This window comes from Podarcis liolepis, assembly GCF_965112155.1.
Source record: "Podarcis liolepis genome assembly, chromosome: 2".
NCBI classification, from domain to species: domain Eukaryota; kingdom Metazoa; phylum Chordata; class Lepidosauria; order Squamata; family Lacertidae; genus Podarcis; species Podarcis liolepis.
The window spans coordinates 87,280,911-87,303,846 of NC_139555.1; the positions used below are offsets into that span (position 1 = coordinate 87,280,911).

The 22,936-nt window shown below is 45.5% G+C and overlaps 1 protein-coding gene across 1 annotated transcript; it reads right to left on the reverse strand.

Annotated features, from left to right (window-relative positions):
* Positions 1–5: 5 nt before the first annotated feature.
* On the reverse strand, positions 6–22,111 carry XPC (XPC complex subunit, DNA damage recognition and repair factor). The gene is made up of 16 exons (XM_083491296.1): positions 21,684–22,111; positions 19,785–19,989; positions 18,423–18,565; positions 18,024–18,138; positions 16,821–16,905; positions 14,942–15,099; positions 13,713–13,830; positions 12,749–12,838; positions 10,316–11,269; positions 8,584–8,744; positions 7,913–7,994; positions 6,864–6,998; positions 6,070–6,239; positions 4,738–4,831; positions 3,839–3,928; positions 6–2,414 (listed from the first exon to the last, which is right to left on the reverse strand). The coding sequence occupies exons 1-16, from the start codon at positions 21,802–21,804 to the stop codon at positions 2,190–2,192; spliced, it is 2,946 nt and encodes a 981-aa protein (XP_083347422.1). The 5' UTR covers positions 21,805–22,111; the 3' UTR covers positions 6–2,189.
* Between the last annotated feature and the right edge of the window lie 825 nt (positions 22,112–22,936).

The window sequence follows — 22,936 nt, forward strand, 5'->3', positions numbered from 1 at the left end:
TAAAAAAAAAAAAAAGATGGGTGGCAATGCTGGCTTTTTATGTTTTGGGTTTTTTTTTAAATTTGGGTGGCAGTGCCAGACTTTTATATTCCATGAATAAAAGATCAATGAGTGCTGGTATGTGGTTTTCTTTTTAAACCAGGATTTGGTTTTAAGGATGCCCATTCAACGAGAGAGGAGAATTGCATGCCTGCAATTAAAACATCTTCAAGCACCTTGTGGGACAAGCAGGAAACTGATTTGTACAGCATTTCTGGCTACCACGAACAGCCACAAAACTGGCTCAGTTGATGTGTCACTTTTCTGAAAAATTGAGTCTCCCGTGAATTAATAGTCACAGTGCAACTCTTTCATAATATAGGCAAATGAAGTTTATTTATCCTTTAATGAACCTGCTAATGTAGGTAGTGTATTTTTCCATTGGAAGTTCACACAAAGGATGCATCTTTTCAAATGGTTCCTACTCTTCCCTTGGCAACAAATGGAACTTACATAATGTACCCAATATTGTCAACATTTATCCTTCCCTTCTGCCTTGAATTCTATATTTAGATCATGTTGTCAATATGGTTCAAGTAGTCAATATGGTTTCCTCCAGCTGTTGCTGGACTTAAGGTTCCATCAGGCCCTGCCAGCATAGTCAACTCCCAAGGATGTTGGGTGTTTTATTCCCAATAACATCTAGAGAGCCATCACTTAGCAGCTTCTGGGGTACAGAAATCCAGCCTACAGTGCAATGCAGAGAAATGTGAAGCAGGTGTTTGCAGCATGCGGCATCCACCAATGGCCATCTCTGGAAAGAAAGAAGACTCTTGCATAAAATAATATTAAAGCTTTTATTTTAAACTAAGGATTCAGTACAAAAATATTTTTTCCTGAATATTTTTAAAGTGCTAAATACTAGTCCAAGAGAGTTAAAACAAAAATGCTAAAATTTTCAGTCCAGTAAAAATGTGTAATTTTTAAAGCTGTGTCAAGTGGTATCATTAACATTTCTTTTGTAGCAAAAAGTGTGTATAAGTGAAAGCACTCTATAGAAGAGGCAAACAAGTCATTGTACAGTGATCCATTAAGTAACAGCAGAATGCAAGCATACATTCTTATATGTCAGTTCTGTTTAGAATGTGCTCACTCACACCATTTCAGACTGGAGCCATCGTAACTTTAGTTCAGTGCTCAAAACAGACATGGCTTATAATGAGGCTTATTTATGATGATGCAGAAGGAAGAGAGACAAAAACTAAATGATTCTTGAGAAGCCCCCCTACCCAAAGCTCCTATAGTACTTTTTTAACTAGCAAAAAGATTCCCATTTGTGTCTCTTGCACAAGCTCTCTAGAAATAAGTGGGGAAATGTGCAAGAGCACAAGCAATGTTTTTTTCTGACACTCTCCATTTGCTTCTGTTGTTTGTCCTGGCAAATTTCACGGGGGACTGTGCCCAAAATGTGGATGGCCTGCACCTTTTCCTGAAGCCAAAAATTTTTAAACTCTTTACAAGCAAAGGACATCACCACCTTCAAGCCATTGATGACATACTTGGGACCTTTATAGCTACCATGTAAATCATCTTTCAGACAAACAGAAGGGATGAGGACAGTGAAAGAGACGCTGCTAACCGCGGGGAAACCAAGGAATTGCAAAAATGTTCAAGGGGAAACAGCATTCGCAAAGCGTCTGATTGATAGCACTAAGATAGAGGTGGGGAACGTGTTGGACTACAACTCCAGCCAGCAAGGCCAGGGGCCAAGGATGATGGGATTTGTAGTCCCATCTATTTCTGGAGGGTCACAGAATCCCCCACAACTGGTCTAAACCAGCCTGTTCCCCATAACTCCACAAATACAAAGGAGCAAGGCTCGCTCCTCTGAAGAGAGGGTAATAAAAACATATCTAATTCTAAGCTCTTTTAGCCAACTTGGCACAATCCACATTTGCAACCGCAAATGGAGTAAAATGTGTATTCTATGGCCAAGACTTATAAAGGTTCCTATGAACTCCCTGATTTATTCTCACCAGAAGTATTTTCACACACAATCAAACAATTGCTCTCTTAACATATTGAGTCAAAACTCAAATCTCCATCTTGCAGCAAATAAAAAAATATATTATTTCCTAAATCTGAAGCTATTTACAAGTTGGTCTCTTTATGAAGACTCTTCTTTTCTTTGCCACAGTGGCTGCTTCCAGTTACAGCTTCTCAAATGGGAACAAGTATTTTGCTTCTCCTTTCTTTTCCCTCTTGCTCTTTCTGGTCCTTTTCCCTCCCTCCCTCTCTTGTTCCAGTTGCCGATTTTGGGGCCAAGAAACGTCCACATCCCCAGCTGGTGTCTCTGAGCTTGGTTCTCCGCCTCCTTCATCCTCATCAGAGGAGAACCCGCCTCCTGGAGTCACCATTGCTCCTGCTGCCTCATTCTGGAAGAGAAGCAATTGTTACTAGTAAAAGAATGTACTGCCGTTCATTTTGAGAAGGAACACCAAGATGGTTCACAAACAAGTAAAAGCCAACAAATGGTGGGATGTTAACTGCTGCTGTGAAGAGAACCTCATTTGCAAAGGAGTTTCAACTGGCTGTCCAAAAACATCTAGACCAAATTCCAATGTTTAGATGATGATCTTGGACAACTGCATTGACAAGAAAGTGGAATCACTGAAGTACAAGGCAATACTTTTCAGGAGTTTGCCGCTGGCATGACTTCAGGCAAAAAATCCTGAAGGTGAGAAGAATGTGCTCTCGTTATCACTTGTCCCATATCAACCTGCTTCCTTCTGTGGAAGGCTATGCCCTTTCCCACAACAACTAAACCAAAGGAGCCACTGTGCATTTCAGCATCGTTAGAGCAATTAAACACACCCCTAACCCACTATACATTCTGAAGTTATTAAAACAGTAAAATCTGTGTATTGGTTGCCAGCTAAGCATGGCTGATTTAAAAACCCCAAAGCCTTAATTGCGTTGGTTTCACAATTCCCACAACTCTTTACGGCAATTTATTCTTACCTGTAACATCCCAGAAGGTGGGTGCATGTGTGAAGAAAGGGGCGGGGGGGAGCTCAGTTCAGATCTCCCCATTTCTGAAGTTAAGGAAGATTGATTTCCCTTCCCGCCAGCTGTTGTAGAATTAACTTACTGTCACCTGCTTCCTTCTTAAAACTTTACACAGTTTGTGGTGATTTTGGTCAAGTGGCCTTCAGCATCTTGATCTAAGCCACTGCTGAGCCCCTTCATCCAAATGGCCTGAAGCAAACTGCCATCCTACTCACTTCTCAGAAATAAGCCACACTTGTGTAGGACTTGCTCCTAAATAAATATGTGCAGGACTGTGGGTGGCGCTGTGGTCTAAACCACTGAGCCTCTTGGGTCTGCTGATCTGAAGGTCAGCGGTTTGAATCCCTGTGATGGGGCGAGCTCCCATTGCTCTGTCCCAGCTCCTGCCAACCTAGCAGTTCGAAAGCACATCGGTGCAAGTAGATAAATAAGTATCGCTGTGGCGGGAAGGTAAATGGCATTTCCGTGTGCTCTGGCTTCCATCGCGGTGTCCCATCGCACCAGAAGTGGTTTAGTCATGCTGGTCATAAGACCCAGAAAGCTGTCTGTGGACAAATGCCAGTTCCCTCGGCCGGAAAAGCGAGATGAGTGCCGCACCCCATATTCGCCTTTGATTGGACTTAACCGTCCAGGGGTCCTTTACCTTTTTTTACCTACAGGACTGCATACAGACCTCAGTCTATGTATGTATACCTTGAATGTAAACTCCCCAAAGTTACTGTTAGGCTGAATAATGTCAGCAGGAACACCCTTATAGCAGTAAAAATACAGACTAAAGGCCTTTTATTACCTTAGTAGAGTAGCGTCTCTTCAGTCTCTCTTTGATCAGAAGCCCTTTTGTCAGCAATTTCCAGTTCCCCAGGACTCTCTTCTCCCGCTTCTGTTTTATAAAATTCACTCAATCAGAAATCAAAGGATGGACACACACACCAATCCAATTATAGCTGGCCTTACATTCTACAAAAGAATGGCATGTAATTGACAGAACTCCATCTGCTCACAGGGAAGAAAGAGGATATCAAAGGCATTTATACAATCTGTGATATTCGCTTGTTATATTTATCAGTCACCTCTAGGCAACGTACAATGCAATGTAAAAAACCAACGATTAGAATACAAGCAACTCAAAATAATGCAGCTGATCAGCAAGAGAGAGAAAAATAAGCATTGACACCAATGCAATCATATGAAAATGAGAACATCAAATGTAAACTAAGGCTAAGTATCAGATTAAGCAGATGCTAAAATGCAAGTGAGCATTTCATAGTCACTGGCCATGCTCAGTCCTCCTTTAGTTGTTTTGGGGGTTCCTACCCTTTAGGGTTTTTCTTAAAGTAATGCTGCAAATTTTGGGATTCCTGCAAGCCCACTGATAACCCACCTCTTGTGCATGGAAGAATTAGTCTTGGCAACATAAGCCCTGGCAGCCACACCTGATTATCAGAAATTGAAGGAATGATTGCATATGCCGAGTGCTCCCTAACAATGACACTAATGGAGAAGTTCAATAGGAACTCCATTTGTGCAATAGATCCTTAAACATTTGTCGTTTCTGGCTATCACCTATCGAGATAGGAGGTGCTATAAGACACTGTGGAAACTATCAGCAGCTATTTAATTAGATCTGTAACGCTACCAATTTCTGGCAGTGTCAGTTCCTGCTGCTCCAACTCTCAGAGTGATTCTCACCTCCTTTTCCTTCTTCTCTCTCTCAGCTTCTTCGTTCTCCCACGCTGCAACAAGCACTTCTTTGTACTCTTCGCAGATCACATAACCTTCGGTGCTGGCGAAGAAAAAGATGACGAGAACTTGTCATTTGTGCACTGAGCTGGGGAAGTTTTAAATGATCCTAGGAAGACAAATAGCCAATTGGATGCTGTCTTGAGTGTTGATGAGCTCCATTATATCAGCACTTTCAAAGTGACAGGGGAAAATGGTTAGAAAATACCTGGGATCCCGTGAGGGGCTGAAAGGTGAGACGCAAGAATGATAATAAATAGGAACAGAGGAAGGTGCCGTGTGCTGAGTCAGACCATTAGCTCAGTAACTGGTAGCAGCTCTCCAGGGTCTCATACAAGGGTTTTTCTCCCAGCTCTACCGGGACATGCCAGAAACTGATCCAGGGACCTCCTGCATGCAAATCAAAAACTCCACCACCGAGGTAAAGGTAAAGGACCCATAACAGTTAAGTCCAGTCTTGAACAACTCTGGGGTTGTGGCTCTCATCTCGCTTTACTGGCCGAGGGAGCCAGCATTTGTCCACAGAGAGTTTTTCCAGGTCATGTGGCCAGCATGACTAAGCCGCTTCTGGTGAACCAGAGCAGCGCACGGAAACACTGTTTACCTTCCCACCGGAGTGGTACCTATTTATCTACTTGCACTTTGACATGCTTTGGAACTGCTAGGTTGGCAGGACCACCACCGAGCTATGGAACTTCAAATAAATAAACTTCACTAGTTTCCTCTATGGAAAACTATTTAATCATTTAGCTCAGTGGCTCCCAAGCAGGGAAGCACTGGAGGTGTCCTACCAGACTTTGAAAAGCTGGTCATCACTGGATCACGTTCGTCAGTTTTGTTGAACAAAACAGATTTAACTGGATTTTGAATAAATGCTATTGCCTTCCTTAGCGGGTTGTGGAAACTGCTATTCTGAATAAAGCTTTTCATAGGGCAGGGGAGCCAGGGGGTGAGGTTATGGAGCCAAGGGGACAGTGGCCCAAAAAAAGTTTAGGAACCACTGATTTAACTTAAGCCAGTTCCTATTGTCTGCATGGCAAAGACTCACACACAAAGGAAGGTAGCACAAAGAGAAACAGGTGCCCAGCTCCCCTTCTGCTAAGGGCATAGCAAGGTGACGGCTACATCTCAGCCAGCGCTACGATTACTGCAGGTAAGCCATGTAGGATGAACAGATCCAGGGCATATTCTCCACTGGCAAACCAGATGTCAAGAACAAGTGATGAAGGCCTGAAGGCCACCCCAAGCCCAATTAAAGTGAATAGTAGAAGTGGGACGTACACTGGGTGTGAGTAGCCACCATGAAAATCAAATCCAGTAACAGCTGGGACACAGTCAATATCCAATTTGCGCGCCACTCTATGGAGGTTGGGAAGCTTCAGCTGCACACAGCCTATGGGCAACATGCCGGGTTGGAAGAGATACACATTCCCAAATTCATTCCGGGGAACCTGAAAACAAAAGAGGAATGAAGAAAAAGGGGGGGGTAGGGGAAAAAAATCACAATTATGCTAATACTTTTATGCAGAAATTGGTTCTTGCTAAAGTGCCAAGCACAGGACTGGTACCAATTAAAATGAGAAACAGTAGATACCTCAAAAGGGTGAGTATGTTTTACAAGAACGCGAGCCGTAACGCAAAACTTTCAGTTAAATTATACAACCCAGGAGAGAAAGATTTAGCTTTACCAAAGTACCCACTCAATTTACCTTTATTCTTCATTTTCATTAATGTGAAATTCATTTCATTTTGTACAACTTTCCCCCCAAACCAGAAGCCTAGAATAGTGCGCAATACAGAGAAAGCCATCATCACAAAGTATTTCACAGCACCATTAAAAATCTAAAAACACAAAAACTTCAAAAACTGCAGTCTAATATCTACAATGGTTAGGTCCCCAGGAACTTAATTCCCAAAGATCTGGATGACTAAATAAGATCAGCAATGAGGGGGGAATCAAATTCTCCCAGGGAGGAAGCTTCAGGGTCTTGGGCCACCTCTGAAAAGGCCTCATCTTGTGCAATCACCACCCGAGCCACTCCCAGGGTGATCGTGTGATCTCTCCTCCAGCTTACCCTTCCATCCACGGCAACAGGAGGCTGGTATTCCTCCGTCTGCCAGAGGCCAAACAGCGGCAAGTCCTTTTTGTCTCTGTTTGCCGGTTCTGCCATTCGTGCTTTTCTTGCTTGGTTGGAGTAGCCTATAACCATCTGTGCAAACACAAACACGAGACCAATATTCTCATCTGCTCCCACTTCTTGCCTGTAAAGTTCACAGTGTCAACCTAATCATCCCCCCTCAAACTGAGGTTTGTGTATGCCCCTGAAGCTCACTCTCTCACTAGAAGGGAGAAGCACCCACTGTCACTTCTGATGTCACACAGAAGCATGAAAAGAAGATACACAAGCTGCTCGCGAATGCTCTCTGTTTCCTTGCAGCAACATCCCAGGCCACCACCAAACTGCAAGGCTGCAGAACGGCTGCACTCTATTGATTCATAGCAATGGCAATCCAGAATTCATCTCTCCAGAGTCTCCCAAATACAAATCTTTCCCAACCTGGTTACTTTGGGTTGTTTGCAACTAGCTTTTACTCGGTTAGACCCATTAAAATTAATGACCATAACCAATGCAGGTCCATTCATTTCAATGGGTCTACTCTGAGTAAAAAAATAAATAAATCCCCTGTCCTTAGCTTTAATTGGATACAAATGAGATGGGGCTAATAATTACGATGGTTATACGGTAACTCCAGGATTGGAGACAGCATGGCTCTGAAAACAAGTTCCTGGGGAACCAAAGTAAGAGAGAGCCATTGGTTCCCAGGTCTTGTATGTGGGCTTCCCATGGGCTGGCCACTGTGACTGGTTAATAGGCCAGGGATGGGGAATCTTAGGTTTAGACTACAACTTCCATCATCCCTGGCCACAGGCCATGCTAATTGGGGCTAACTGGAATTGTAGTCCAACCATCTTTGGAGGGCGGCAGGTTCTCCATCCTTTGGTTTGATCCAGCAGGCCTGTTCTATTCTTCAGCTCATAAGGGCTTGTGCATGCACCTCTCATTCTGCTACTGAGCTATAGGTGCCCAACTGCAGCCTCGGAGTGGATCTCCTGTCATCTTACCTTATAAGGCACCTCGCCAATCCTGACCACTCGAGCTTGCTTCAGCCAGGTGTCTTTGGAGTGCAGCGTATGGATACAGTCTCTGAAAAAGTCCAAATGAACTGTACCCTCAAATATTCTCAATGTGAGCACACACATACATTTTTCTTTTTAAGTATATTGGGCGTTTCTCTGCCAATACAACCCATATTCTGCAACCACTAAAACCGAGTACATTTGCACAGATCAAACAGTTTTGCATGATTTGATTTCTGTGAGTCATGGGAGGGAAAACCAGCTATGTGGGTTACGAAAAGCCCCAACTTCCAACCAACAGATTCCCCCACCCCTGGAGTTCATCAGGAATTGCCTATACACGTGCAACTCCATCAAGTCACAAGGGTGAGAAAATTGCTTTTTCCTTAAAAAAGAAAGAAAATAAACCAGGGACGCTCAGGAACCTGAATTCAGAACTCAGAAACAAATCTTGGCCAGCAGCTGCCAAGCCAGTCAACTTCTGCTAGGTCTAATCCTAACCCCTTGTCTGTCTGTGGACCCTGGTTTGTTTTGTTTTTTTAAAAAGAAAGGTGAACAAAAGTACTGGCAATGTGAAATCTGATCTCTGACCACAGAGCAATGTAGCCACATGAAGTCACATTTCACGCCATACACACCTGGCAGATGACTCTCACCTGGAATACACAGCCTCCCCACGGCAATACCCTAGTATAGCAGCTGTCTCCGGGTAGATGGCTTCGTATTTAAGGAGATGCCTCTTCAAGGCATAAAGCGGGTGGTTCTTGTATTCGCCAATGGCTGTCGGCAGGGGCTGGTCTTGAAGTTTAACTAGAAACTGGGAGACATGACATAAGTGGTTGACTTCAGAGTTTACGCTGCACAAGCAGATTCTTCAATTATTTGGAGGACAAACATAAAGACTGTATCAGGGCCAGCTTTCATAGGATTACTTGATCCAGGGGTCATAAGGGACTCATCCCTTCTCTAACAACACTGACGAAACTTCTGTATCAACCAAACTACGTCCTCCAGATGGAATACTTTTATTAATAGAGTCCGTTCATACACTCAGCTGGGAGTCATCGACTGATGAATGAATACGCAACAGACCCACTAGGGATAAGCAGAAGATCCATGAGATAGTTGTCACAGCGGCCACCAACTTGTACAGGTTTTAAAAAACAAATTCATGGAGGACAAGCTGACTAAATGACTACTAGGCATGACAGCTGCGTACACCTCCCGTATCAGAGGCAGTATCAGTTACTGGAGAACATGAGCCGGAGAGAGCTGTGGCACCTATAGGCTTTCCAAAGGCATCATCTGGTTCATCACTGGGTGAACAGAAAGCTGTTATCCATATTGGATGTGAAACTGTTCTTATACACCAGGGTTACCCAAACTTGGGTCTCCAGGTCCTTTTTTAAGACTACAACTCCCATCATCCCTAGCTAGCAGGACCAGTGATCAGGGACGATGTGAATTGTAGTCCAAAAAACCCCCAAAACTGCTGGAGACCAAAGTTTGGGAAACCCTGTTACAGTGGAACCTCGTGTTACGGATGGGATCCATTCCAGAGGCCCATCCATAACCCAGAACTGACGCAAGCTGAAGTGCTGTGTCTGCGCACACATGCGGCGTGATTTAGTGCTTCTGTACATGCGCGAGCAGCAAAACCCAGAAGTAACCAGTTCCGGTACTTCCGAGTTGCCGCGGGATGCAACACGAAAACACGTAACCTGAAGCGGACGCAACATGAGGAATGACTGTATACACAAAACAATTTAAAGTGCTTTCGTTGTTAAATTGCTTTGTGATGTCTGATAGGAAGCAGTTCATAAATGGAAAGAAATCAATGGAATTATAAATAATGCTGGACGCGAAGAGGCTTTTGGTCTGACCCAGCAGTGCTCTTCTGATATCCTTTGTTTGTGAGAGCCAGCTCTCAGGCGCTCTTCAAGCAAGCAGAGAATTCCAGAAGCCCTGCTGCAAGCACAAGCGGAAGGGGCATTGTTAGAGGAATCTCACCCTAAACGACTGTCTGCTCATTAAGACAGCTGAAATCATCACATACCCTGCCATGGCTCTAGATTGCTATGACCAGCCTAGGCCTAAAATCCTGTTCGCACCCTCACATTGCTGAATTACGTTGGTACTAGCTTGATAACCCTGCCACACCTGTATCCTCCGTCCTCCCTCCTCCCTCCTCCCCAAGGCCAAGCTTGTGCCATTTAATGAAACCCAAAGGCACTTGACTCATAGACTCATCTTCCCATGTATTTCTACACCCACCATGTTTACACAGACCAGGTATCAGAAGTAGCAAGAGAGGGCGGAGGACCTCTTAGTCAACCAGGACATAGTTTTGTTCATGGAGGAGGAAACCCGCCAGCTCCCTTCCGTTACCTCCCTTTCTTCCTTTTTCTCTCGCTCCACAAAAGGGCTTCTGTACGGTTCCAAGGTGTCCTCCCACCACTCGGCATCCACGCGGCACTTCCTCGTTGACGTCATCCACGCCGGGTCATATCTTTGTGTCACGTCCTTGACGCACCCGTCGTTATCAATGCCGATGATGTAGCACACGGGCTTGGTGGCGTGTCTGAAGCACAGCAGAGGTTGCCCAACGGTGCCGTGGACGCAGTCCACGCTGACCCACTTGTCCTCCCGTTCGAGAAAAACCTCCAGCCACTGGTCAGTGCCTCTCTGTTTACCTGGTCCCACATCGCCTCCTTCATCCTCATCGCTAGAAATTATTTTGTTCCTTTTCTTTGAGGGGTTTGAAGAGCCTGTGGTAGCCGCTTTCCCCAGCGAACTCTCAACCGTCTGAGAGTTCTTGGGTACATTCAGAACTGCAGGCCCAGACTTCCGCCTGTTGTTAAGAGATGCTTTTGCTTTCGGGGTCCCTAGTGATGACCTCTGTTTCCTCTTGGGAGTTTCGAAGTCCTCATCAGAGATGCTACTTTCATCCTCGTCTTCCTCTGAAGCATGGAATTCAGAATCCCTGCCGTCGTCGCTTCCACTCTCCTCTTTATATGACACTTTTGAGGCCACTTTTCGTAGGCGGTCGTTTTTGGTCCTCCCCATCCCTCCCCTTTCCCTCAGGTTGCTCACACCAGGTTCCTTTTCTTCCTCAGCACTCCTGAGTGCAGTAGGTTTATTTACTGTCCTTTTGGCTCCTGTTGGGGATGATTTCCTGTCAGCTTCCTGCCTCCCTGACAGGACCTTCTCTTGGCCTGCCTCTAGCTTGACCTTACCAGGCCCTGCACATTTTTTCGAGGCACGTTTAGGCTTTTTGGCAGAGCCACCTGATTCCTCGGAAACTGCACTGAGAGAACGCTTCTTGGAGGAGCTGGTCTTTCCCTAGGGGGGGAAATGAAAGAAGAGGACGATGGGCCATCAAAAGACAAGGCAGGTGAGACAAACACTCTGCAGTGATCCAATAGTTTTGGTCTCAATATGTTAGTTGGTAAAAGAGAGCTGCTTTGCTCTGAATTAGCAGACCTGTAGAATTTGCCCTATGGAAGAGATGAGCCCACAGCCCTACATAGTCTACTATGGAGATACTAAGCTGTAGTTTTTGCCATGTACCTTACTGGAGACAGTTCTGAGCAAATATATGTGTGTACAGAGGCACCTCCTCTGTTCAACAGGCCTCTTACTTATTCACTATGCTCATTTCCTACCTTTCCTGCAATGAACTCAAGGTAGCATGCCTGGGCCTTCTCTCACCTTTTATCCACAGAACAACCGTCTGAGGTAGGTTAAGCTGAAGGCTGGTTGAGCTTCATGGCTGCGTGGGGATTCGAACCCAAGTCTCCCAAATCCTAGTCGGACACTCTAACCACTACACCACACTGGGTCTCTTGTGGGCAAGCTCGTAACATCATGATCTCTATTCTGTTTGAGGAGCATACACAGAGCAAACACATAAACTAGACCTGCATTTCCAGAATGTGTTTTTGTACTACAGTGGTACCTTGCTTCTCAAACTTAATCCATTCCAGAAATCCTTTCCAAAACCAAAGCATTCCAAAACCAAAGTGCGCTTTCCCATAGAAAGTAATGTAAAATGGATTAATCCATTCCAGACTTTTAAAAACAACCCCTAAAACAGTAATTTAACGTGAATTTTACTATCAAACGAGACCATTGATTCATAAAATGAAAGCAATAAACAATGTACTGCAGTCACAGAATCAATCAATCAGTCAGTAACTGAACTGGGTTCCACATAGTCACAAAAGCAAAACAAAAAGAGTCGCAAAAACAAAAACGCAAAATAAATAGCAAAAACAGACAGACCTCAGCGTAACACTCAAAATGGAAATGTGGCACTCAAAACAGAGCATGTTTGGCTTCCGAAAAAAGTTCGCAAACCGGAACACTTACTTCTGGGTTTGCAGTGTTTGGGTTCCAAGTTGTTTGAGTGCCAAGGCGTTTGAGAACCAAGGTACCAGTGTACTTCCAACATGCTGTGAGGGAGATAAACAAGTGATCTTAAAAGTGAACACTCTGGTGTTTGCACCTCTTGTCCATTAAACAGTTACGCTAATTAGCATGGGGAAAAGTCATATTGTGCAAGTATTTCAGCTCCCTGGAATGCTTGCGTTAACCCAGGCTTCCTCAACCTCAGCCCTCCAGCTGTTTTTGGCCTACAACTCCCATGATCCCTAGCTAGCAGGACCAGTGGTCAGGGATGATGGGAATTGTAGTCTCAAATCATCTGGATGGCCGAGGTTGAGGAAGCCTGGGTTAACCCATTTATTTGAGAACTGCTGCTTTACAGAGTCATCCTATGCATGTTTGTTTCACTGAGAGCCCTCCTGGAAACACACCAACCTTTCCCGCCGACACTTTCAGAGGAATGGGTTGCAGAGACAACACAAGGCGGCAAAGTAGCTGCAACGCTCGCAGAATGAGTAAAAATATCTATTTGAAAAAATTAAAAATATTATTGTTCGTTAGTTTGGATTTGGAGTTATGTGAATGGAGGTTTTCCCTCCCACCCACCCTCCACCCCACTTTGTTTTTAACCAGAGGATTTTAACCCACAGGACTTTGTAACAAATTTATAGTCTAAAAGTGATCCAGAACAGCCTTTCCCCACAGCAGATTGGCATACTGGAGACTTTGACCTCCTCTCCATGTACTGTGAGGGTTGCCAAAGCCCCCTATGCCCATTGGGGGTCGACGTAGCTTCTCTACCAATGTACCCTGAGTGGTAAGCTAACTAGGAAAGCAGAGGGCTCTCCACGTATGCCAATGAATGATGGAGGAAGTAACAGGTTGCACATTTCTTGTTTTTACTCGAGTATTTGTGTATCAATCACAAAGCAGTTTCCAAAACCACAACAGGAAAATTTAACAATGCCCATATAAATGACAACACTGGAAAAAAAATGCAGCAAATCATCCTGTAATATCAAAGCATTGTGAAATTTACATAATTGGTTAGCGTTAAAACGTAAAAATCCACAGATCTGCACAGCTAACCAGATCCATCACAAGCCTGGGTGAATAAATAAGAGTGTATCTTGAGGGAGATGGAAGCTCATCAAACATGGAAGTAACCAATCCACTAAGGGGAGGGACTCCCCTCTACTTTGTGGGGGCAGGGGATATATGCATTCACAAATTCCTCTCCCAACCCTACCTGGAGACTGAACCTTGGAGCATCTGCATGCAAGAAAGCTACTACAAAGCTGCATCCCTTTTCCAAGGGGCCACTGATTGGCTTCACGCTCCCCCCAGCACAGTTACTAAGAGAGCAGTCTGACGTGCCCCAAAATGCCTTGTCACTTACATGAACCAATTCCTCCTCATCTCGTGCAGCATACACAGCAAAACGCCTCTCTAGGGTGGACTGCCAACTTTCTTCGTTATCAGAGAGCTCCCCATTGACAGTGAATGTCGCAACAAACCTTGAAGAAGGAAACAATATATTTTTTCTACTTGCCTGGCTAATAACGCCTTAATAGCTCACCCCCACAAACAACCTTCAAGTCTCTGAAGGGCTGTCACACCCGGAAAGTGAAGCAGAAGGCAGGATCAGGACCAATGGATGGACATCGCAGGGACTCCCTGGTCCTGAATGGGATAACTGTGCTCCTGAAGGACCAAGTGCGCAGCCTGGGAGTCATTCTGGATTCACAGCTGTCCATGGAGGCGCAGGTCAATTCTGTCTCCAGGGCAGGTGTTTATCAGCTCTATCTGGTATGCAGGCTGAGACCCTACCTGCCCGCAGACTGCTCTGGCTATCTCCCGCTTGGACTACTGCAATGCGCTCTACGTGGGGCTACCTTTGAAGGTGACCTGGAAACTACAATTAATCCAGAATGTGGCAGCTAGACTGGTGATTGGGAGTGGCTGCCGAGACCATATAACACCGGTCCTCAAAGACCTACATTGGATCCCAGTATGTTTCTGGGTACAATGCAAAGTGTAGGTGCTGACCTTTAAAGCCCTAAACGGTCTCGGCCCAGTATACCCGAAGGAGTATACTCCACCCCCATCGTTCAGCCTTGACACTGAGGTCCAGCGCCGAGGGCCTTCTGGTGGTTCCCTCCCTGCAAGAAGTGAGATTACAGGGAACCAGGCAGAAGGCCTTTTCAGTAGTGGCGCCTGTCCTGTGGAACGCCGTCCCATCAGATGTCAAGGAAATAAACTACTTTCTGACTTTTAGAAGACATCTGAAGGCAGCCCTGTTTAGGGGAATTTTTAATGTTCAATGTTTTATTGTGTTTTTAATATTCTGTTGGGAGCCACCCAGAGTGCCTGGGGAAACCCAGCCAGATGAGTGAAGTATAAATTATTATTAATATTACTAATGGTAAGAGACTTGGGTGGTGGTGACTTGGGTGATTTACACAGAGGCGGACAACCATGTGTCAGGACTGCTGTAACTGCAGCTGACATGAGAGCAAGGGGTTGGGATGGATGTCCTTCAGGGACCCTTCCCACTCTATATCACATGTAAAAGCACAACGCCATCAAAACAAAACAAACCTGGATTAAGAGAGAGAAGCCCCTTACCACTTCACAAGATTTGACAGGAATAGGCGGTCTACGCAGCCCGCAGGCACTTTAGTAAAATGAGAGGGGATGATAGAGAGGCCGATCGCCTGGAGGTCCGGCTGAGAGCAGATCCTGTTTCTATGGAAGCCACTGGCTAGCAGGCACAGTAGGTGGACCTGTTGGGAGAAGGAAGCAGCTCCCAGGAGAGAGAAGTGGCAACGGATAGTCATGCTACATAAGGCTCCCTGGTTTTGTTTCCATGCCTCAAAAGACAGGCCTAGCACTGACCCAATACACACAAGTCTGCCACTAGGGAGCCAGGAAAGGTTATCGGCAGCAGCCTGTGTGAGGAAGCGCCTCTCTGTGAGCCACTCTGAACATGGGAGGAGAGGCCGTTTCCTCCGAGATCTGCTATGGCCAAGAAATTCAGGAGCGGCCTGCCAGTTTAGAATGTTTGAAGAGTGGAAGTGGGGAGAGAGACTTATAAAGAACGCACACCCTCCATCCCAACCCAAATGTCTCTGGCACCTTCTGCCAGGAGACAGAAGCTTCCAGAAGCATCAGCTGCCTGGGTGAGGAAGCCTTGTCCAGTGAGGGCAACATCCTGGTCATCTCTTTTACTGTATTTTGAATATAATGTCAGCTGGCCTAGAGAACTTCAGTTACTAGTGGGGCTTACATATTTTAAATAAGTTGTTTTTGTTTGTTAAGCTCCCACATTTGAGCATTGCTAGGGTTACCTTCACTTTTTGAGGGAAGAAAATGGGCTGTGGGACTTTTCTGTGACCAGTTGTCCTTTTCAGATCCAGAACATAACTTTAATCCAAACATGCATCCAGGGACCCATTTCTTCATCTTTTCCGCCTGTTTGTCTGGTGGTGGTAGTGCTGCTGTTTCAATCCACTTTAGATCAGGCTGCAACCTGGTAGTGAGTCCTGAGGCACCAGCTGGACTAATGCCCCAGACATGGAACAACCTCATGGCTGAGGCCAGAAGAAGTTCTTCCGTCTCTGCCTTTTATAAGATTTACAAACCCCATCTGCCTCATCTGGTGTCTGCTTGCTAAATTTATCAGCAGCCTGGGGTTTCTTTTCTTTTTTAGGTGACTGCACCTGGTATAGTTTTTTTAAAAAACTGTTCAGCTTATGGTTCAAATGCGCTCATTTGCATTTCGGTTGTGGTTTTTAAATATGTATCTGTTGTTTGCATGCTCCTTTGGGTGAAGGAAAATCTGCACAGAACCGTTTTTAAACAAACATAAATAGGCAAGTTTAAGCCCAGTCAGACGACAGCTGTACCAAGATTTCAACCAGTGTATGTAGAGGGGGAATTGGTTCTTTGAGCAACATTAGCTGTATTCATATGTCGTAGTAAACCATAGTTAATAGTGTACGGTGATTGCGGAGATCACTCTGACTTTGCTTCTCTACAGTAACAAACCCTGATCCCGGCTTAGTGTTATATCCAAACTGGGGTCTTGGTTTGACTTCACATTGTGGGTTGTTTGGAGTAAAACTACCCACAATTCTTGGTTCAGATGTAACATTAAGCCAGGGGCTGCCATTTGTTGCTCCTGCTTGGGAAGCAGGGAAACAGCAAAGCAGAAGCCATCTGTATGTTCATGGTAAACAATGAACTATGGTTTATGGTGATGCACAAGCCTATTTGCTGTGTTCTAAACCAACTACATCCCTGCTTCCCTAGAATGACTTGGGGTGTCAATATTGCTCTTGTCCTTGTAACAACACGCTGAATTACTATTTGGAAATACTAACGTGCCAGGATTCCCAATAAACTCTTCTGCCAAGTGCCAGAACAAGGTAACAGAATGGAAGGAGAACTCTTGAGCCCTGCAGTGTCTGCCTCCTTCCAACACATTACTATTCAGGCGTATTACCTTGTGTGTGTCTTCATGAACTCCCTTGTTGAAGCGCTTCATCATTCTCCGCAGATACGTCTCAAACTCGACCTGCCTTTTCTCTCTGCAAGATGACCAAAACAAACCCAAGGGTGAGTGCCATGCAGTGATGTTCTCAAGGCCTAACTTTCCAGCTTCTGAGCAGGAACCTGAAGCCAGAAAACAAAGCAGCGCATTCATATGCTACTGTGTGCATGAGGCTACATACACTATAGCTCTGTTGAGGGATTCTACCTGAACAGGAAATTTCCCCTCGTGGAGGAGAAACGGGGTGCTGCCTGCTAGCCCTGTCGCTCCTACCTTCTCTGTTCCTGACCTTCTGTTGACTGGGGAAGGTTCAAAGGGGGATTTTACTTGCATTTGCCTGAGTGCGAGTAGAACTCTCCATGCAATTGGGGACACTGACAAAGGGAAGGCCAGGGAATGGAGTGGGCAGGGGCTGTCAGGAGAAGTTTCATGTCTCCTGCATGCTATGCTATTTCCTGCTCAGGCATAACTGGGTTTGTGTGTGCTACTGGTTGTGTGAATTTATTTCCTGTATTTATATTCTGCCTTTCTAACCAATTTAGGCTGCTAAACCAATATAACAGAACAGCCTATTACGTTTTTAATTCTTGTTTTCTTGTAAGCACTGTAAAAAGAAGTGGATTTATCTGCCCAACACACACACACAAACCACAAATAAAAAAGGCCAACCAAGAGCTACCAAAAGCTTAGGCAAGCAGAAACGTTTTTACTTCACATCCAAAAGGCACCTGATGAAGATAGCTTAAGGGTGAGAACAATTTTTGCTTGCGCAACGTAACATCTCCTGCAACCCCTGAATTCCCCCTGCCCCCCAAAATCTGCCCTGGACTTTCCCTCAACCCATCAGAATAGATCTGAGGATGAAGTCAGGGGGGGAGTGAGGGGAGAAGAGGGAGTGGAAGCTGTGTTGCATGCGCCGAAGTCATTCGGCTCGCACAATGACTTTGCTGAATTCACCCCTAAAGTCCTGGTGCCACAGTGGAAAAGGCCCTGCCACCCACCCAAGTTCCAGAGATGGAAATGTCTTAAGCAAGGCCCTCAGTAGAAGAAGGTCTTCAACCAGGCAGCCTTTTTTCATTCCAGTGGTGCAGGAACTCCAGAGGGCAAATCAGCCACAAAGGCCTGCTAATACCAAACTCACAGGCCTCAACTTACCTTCTCTCTCTTTTCTTCGCCTGCTCGGGTGTCTCAATTTCTATCTCAACTGTTTTGTTGGGCAACGCCGGGGCAGGAAGTTCTTTGAGTATCTCTATCTCAGGTTGATGAAGTTCTGGAAGCAAACATCCCCGTCTAATTAGTGTGTCTCCAATAATGTCCAGTAAGATGACGAGCAGTTAAATTCTAACTCAGGGCTGCTTCTGAAACTTCTCAACACTGGAGCTTAAGCAACATGCAGGGTAGGGAAGTCTGGGAGGATACTTTGACAGGGGAGCAAAATTCAGCTTTGATAAAACTTGGGTGACTTTGGCATGACAATAATGTGTCCAAATAATGATAAACCAAAATAACCAAGGGAACCAAGATTTACACAGCAATTTTTAAAAAATGTATTACCTTCCACATCTTCCCACTCATCCTCACTTTCATCATCTTCATCATCATCATCACCATCTTCTTCTTCATCTCTCTTTCTCTTTGTGACAGGAGATTCTTTTTTTGCGTTTGTTTCCTTCTTTAGAGGAGTGTTCTGCAGACCACTAGGATGTGGGGAAAGAAACAACCACAGAGTTGAAGGGGACTTCAAAGGTTATTAGTCCAAGCCCTTCCAATGAAGAAAACCCATTGTCAGACAGCTTGTACCTCCAGGAATTTCTTCTGAACATTAGCTAGTTTAAGGAAAAACAACCCGCATAGTTAAGTGAGCACCTGAAACCGACTTCCTAGAGAATGTGTATCTGATGGCCCCAGAAAACTGTATTTCTCTTCCTCTCTCACACACATGCTCCAGGTTCGTGTAGATTCGCTCAAATTTAATGGGGAAAACAAGGCAAAATTCCTCACCCCCACCCCAGTACATGACAGAAGTTTAAGCCTTGACTCTTTACAAGGCCTCTTTCACAGCAGAAGTGGTTCACTCTTGATGAGCAGTATCAGGAGGACCACACAACTCCCATCATCTCTTAGCACCAACTTTACTGGCTAGGGCTGTTAGGAGCTGGAGTCCAAAGGAGGCTGCACAGGTGAGCCAACCTCACTTTGCAGGAAGATCCCTGCACCTATTCACCTTCCCACTGAAATTTACACAGCGGATTCAAAGATACAAAACTGCCCACAGTAATATAGCATTTCAAAGCTATGTGTATCTTCGTCAATATGAACAATGCAGTCGTACCTTGGTTGTTGAAAGCCTTGGTAATCTGATGTTTTAGCTCCCAAACGCAGCAAACCCAGAAGTGGCTTGTTCCGGTTTGCGAACGTGCTTTGGAACCCCAACATCCGACGGGGCTTCCACAGCTTCCGATTGGCTGCAGGAGCTTCCTGCAGCCAATCAGAAGCCGCGCTTTGGTTTCTGAACGTTTTGGAATTCGAATGGATTTCAGAAACGGATTTGGTTCGACTTCCAAGGTAGGAAAGAGATCAGATGCATCTACTCTTTAGCATCTCATCCACAAGTCTGTTAAGGTGAAATACCAGGACTGAGAGAGGATTAATTCACATTGCGGTGGTTTGGATGTAAGTCTAGTAGTTTAATTTTACATATAAATAAATACGTGCACACCCACATAAAGACCAAACATTTTACCAACGCATCAGCATCAGGTTTTCTATGGGTTCAGAGGACAAGGCTAAGAGGAAGCACCAAAAAGAAGTCTATCATATCATTACCCTGAAGGATGACATGAGCGGATGTTCAGATTCAGGAAATAAATAAATAAATAAATAAGCTCTCAATGAAAACCCTAAGCATTGAGTTACCTGCATTTTACCCTTTTTTTACAGGACCCTTTACTTTCTACCACTTTATTCTTTTCCTCCTTCACTTTGGGCTTTGGTCCTTTCTGATTCGAATTTCTGCAGGGTGGCTGAACGATATCCCTCTCCTGTTCCTTTTCCTTCTTTTTTCCAGAAGCTGTTTTGGGCAACCTTTTCTTCTGACTGGGTTTTTCCTCTTCAAAATCATCTGTATGGAAAGAAAATGTGACGAAGGTCAAAAACTGTTAGGGTGGGGGATGGGAATGCAAGCTTAATCCGAATTAAACACCCAAACTGGTTCCAATAGTCTTTTCCATTAACCTTTATAATTTCTTCCTCCCATTAGATCTTGAATCAACACTACTGTGATGCACCATGAACCCAAAGTTTAAACCTGTTGTTATCATTTTGCTGCTGCTATTTCAACTTTGTTATACAACAACATGGGACAGCTGCGTATTCCTGCGTTCCAGGGGGTTGGACTGAATGATCCTTGGGATCCCTTCTAATTCTACAATTCTAGGAAAAAGACAGGAGGGGAGATATCCAGAGCTGTCTATCCATTTGCAGAATGACTTTTAATCTAGCAGAGGAGTCCACTAAACCAAGGGGAGTGGTGATTTTCAGCTGTAGGTTTCTGTGCCACTTCCCACACTATGGGGGGGGGGGTGTCCTCCAACCTTCTGGAACAGACGGGGGTGTCACAGGGGGCTACAGTATAAATGAGGAATTGCCTCCCCTTCCCTTATGTTAACGGTTAAAAGCCGTTCTGCAAATGGATAGGCAGTAATGGATATCACCAAGCTTATTTACAGAAGCAGAATCTTAAGACTGTGGCAAAACACTTCACTGAATTACTTTCCTTTATATAAAAGTTTCTATCACATCTTTCTAATGCTCATGCACCACTTGGCTAGGTAAAGGTCCAGTCGTGGACAACTCTGGGTTGCGGCGCTCATCTCGCTTTATTGGCCGTGGGAGCCGGCGTACAGCTTCCGGGTCATGTGGCCAGTATGACTAAGCCGCTTCTGGCAAACCAGAGCAGTGCACGGAAACACCGTTTACCTTCCCGCTGGAGCGGTACCTATTTATCTACTTGCACTTTTTGGCGTGCTTTCAAACTGCTAGGTTGGCAGGAGCAGGGACCGAGCAACGGGAGCTCACCCCGTTGCGGGGATTCGAACCACTGACCTTCTGATCGGCAAGCAGGCTTAACAAATTTAAAATTGCAATGTTATGCCAAATAATGCAATGCAACATGCAAAATACACCCCCCTCCACCACCTTGATCATGCATCAGGAACTTTTGCTGTTCCTAAGGAGAATGTTCATGTTTAGGTAACAAGGGTAACCTGTGTGTGTGTGTGTGTGTGTGTGTGTGTGTGTGCATATGCGTGCTTAAAGAGACAACTAGGAGGAAACCTCTTTTGCTAACCACATGACATAGTTGTATAAGGTAGTATCAGGAACATGAGAAGTTTGATTCACAAGCAGGCTGCCGAACTTTGGCCACACACAATGGAATTCCAGCCAGAGCATGTGCAAAACTGTTAATTTTTACATAACCCAGGAGTGGGCGTGGCGCAAAGGCAGAGCGAGCCCAGTGAACCGTAGGTAGCTTCAGGAAAGCTCAGTCGGTGCATGAGACTCTTAATCTCATGGTCGTGGGTTCACCTACCTTGGGCAAAGGATTCCTGCCCGGCAGGGGGCTGCACAAGAACTAGACTCACGTGGTCCCTTCCAACTATGGTTCTAAACTGCAATCCAAACTCCTGGGAGTAAGCCCCGTCGACTTCAACGGGACTTACTTCTGAGTAGCCACGGTTAGGCTTGAGCTGCAAAGGCTGTCAAGGAGCAGGCTGTCGGTTAAGGTTATTCTGCATCCCTCCGCCCCCCACTCACCCTCTTGCTGCTGCTGCTGCGTTTTAGGACCGGAGGAGGAGGAGGCGGAGGCTACAACTTCTCCCTTGAGCTTCTTGCCCACCCGCGGCAGCTGCACGACCCCCTTGCGCTTCTTGGCCATCCTGATCCACGGCAAATCGGCCTGGAGGAGCAGCGGGAGAAGCGAGCGCGAGAAGCCACCGGCAGGCGCGGATGGAGACACAAAGGAGAAAAGCCAAAACAGCCGGGAGGGCCGGAGGGAGGGAGGGAGGGAAAGAAAGACGATCTGCGGAAGAAGGCGGCTTAAAAACAACACGAAGAGCAGGGTTGTTGCATCTGTTGTTCTCCCTTTCTCTCGCAAGTGGCCCCGCGCGATGCTGGGCTGGCAGCTTGCGTTGCTCCTCCTTCCTGACGTCCCTTCCGTGCCGGGTCTGAGCGGCGTGCAGCTTGCAGCCTTTGGGGGGGGGGGGAATGAAGATGCCGTTCAGGATTCAACAGCTTGGCCCTCCTCACAAGCGACAGGGCAACTGATAAGCATTGCAGTATACGGATTTTGGCAATGGGGCTCTCGGGCGCTTTGAGATCACAGGGCAGCCCGCCACCTCTCAGAAATAAGGAACATGGTTTGAAACTGGTGCCGCTTTAAGGAGAAATCCGTCCCCTGCACACACGCACCCAGTATAAAACCTGATACAATTTTAGTGGCCTTTTCCCAAATCAGGCCCAAAGTGCTCACGCTCCAAATCCATAGTAAGGTACATGGCCCAAATCAACCTTCTTTTATGTGTGTTCTATTTTGTATTTTATGGGAACTTCTCCCAACTTGCAGTGCAATGCTATACATCAGGGAGTCTTGTGTCACCAAGGAGTCCAGCAGCACAATCCTAACCATGTCTATTCAGGAGAAAGCCCTACTAAATTCAATAGGACTTACTCTCCTTAAGAGGAAAAATAAAAAAAATCCTTCCAGTAGCACCTAAGTTAGTTCTTGGTATGAGCTTTCGTGTGCATGCACACTTCTTCAGATACACTGAAACAGAAGTTGCCAGATCCTTCTATATAGTGAGAAGGTGGGGAGGGGTATTACTCAGAGGGGTGGTGGGAATGGGAGATTGGCAGATAGCTGAGATGAGCCTGTTGACGACTCTTAACGACTGTAATAGGTCTTACAGGAAAAGAGGGATTAGGACTGCATATGTACTATGCCTGGCACAAGGCTCTTGTTTTTTTCTGAAACACAGATACTCCTCTGGCAAGTCTATACATTTTATACA

Coding starts and splice junctions, on each gene's coding strand:
- XPC (XM_083491296.1), bottom strand. CDS start 21,804: ATGGCCAAGAAGCGCAAGGGGGTCGTGCAGCTGCCGCGGGTGGGCAAG. Junction 7,995..8,583: donor GGGGAGGCTGTGTATTCCAG/GTGAGAGTCATC, acceptor GGACTTTTTCAG/AGACTGTATCCATACGCTGC. Junction 3,929..4,737: donor GAGAGAAGAAGGAAAAGGAG/GTGAGAATCACT, acceptor TTTATAAAACAG/AAGCGGGAGAAGAGAGTCCT.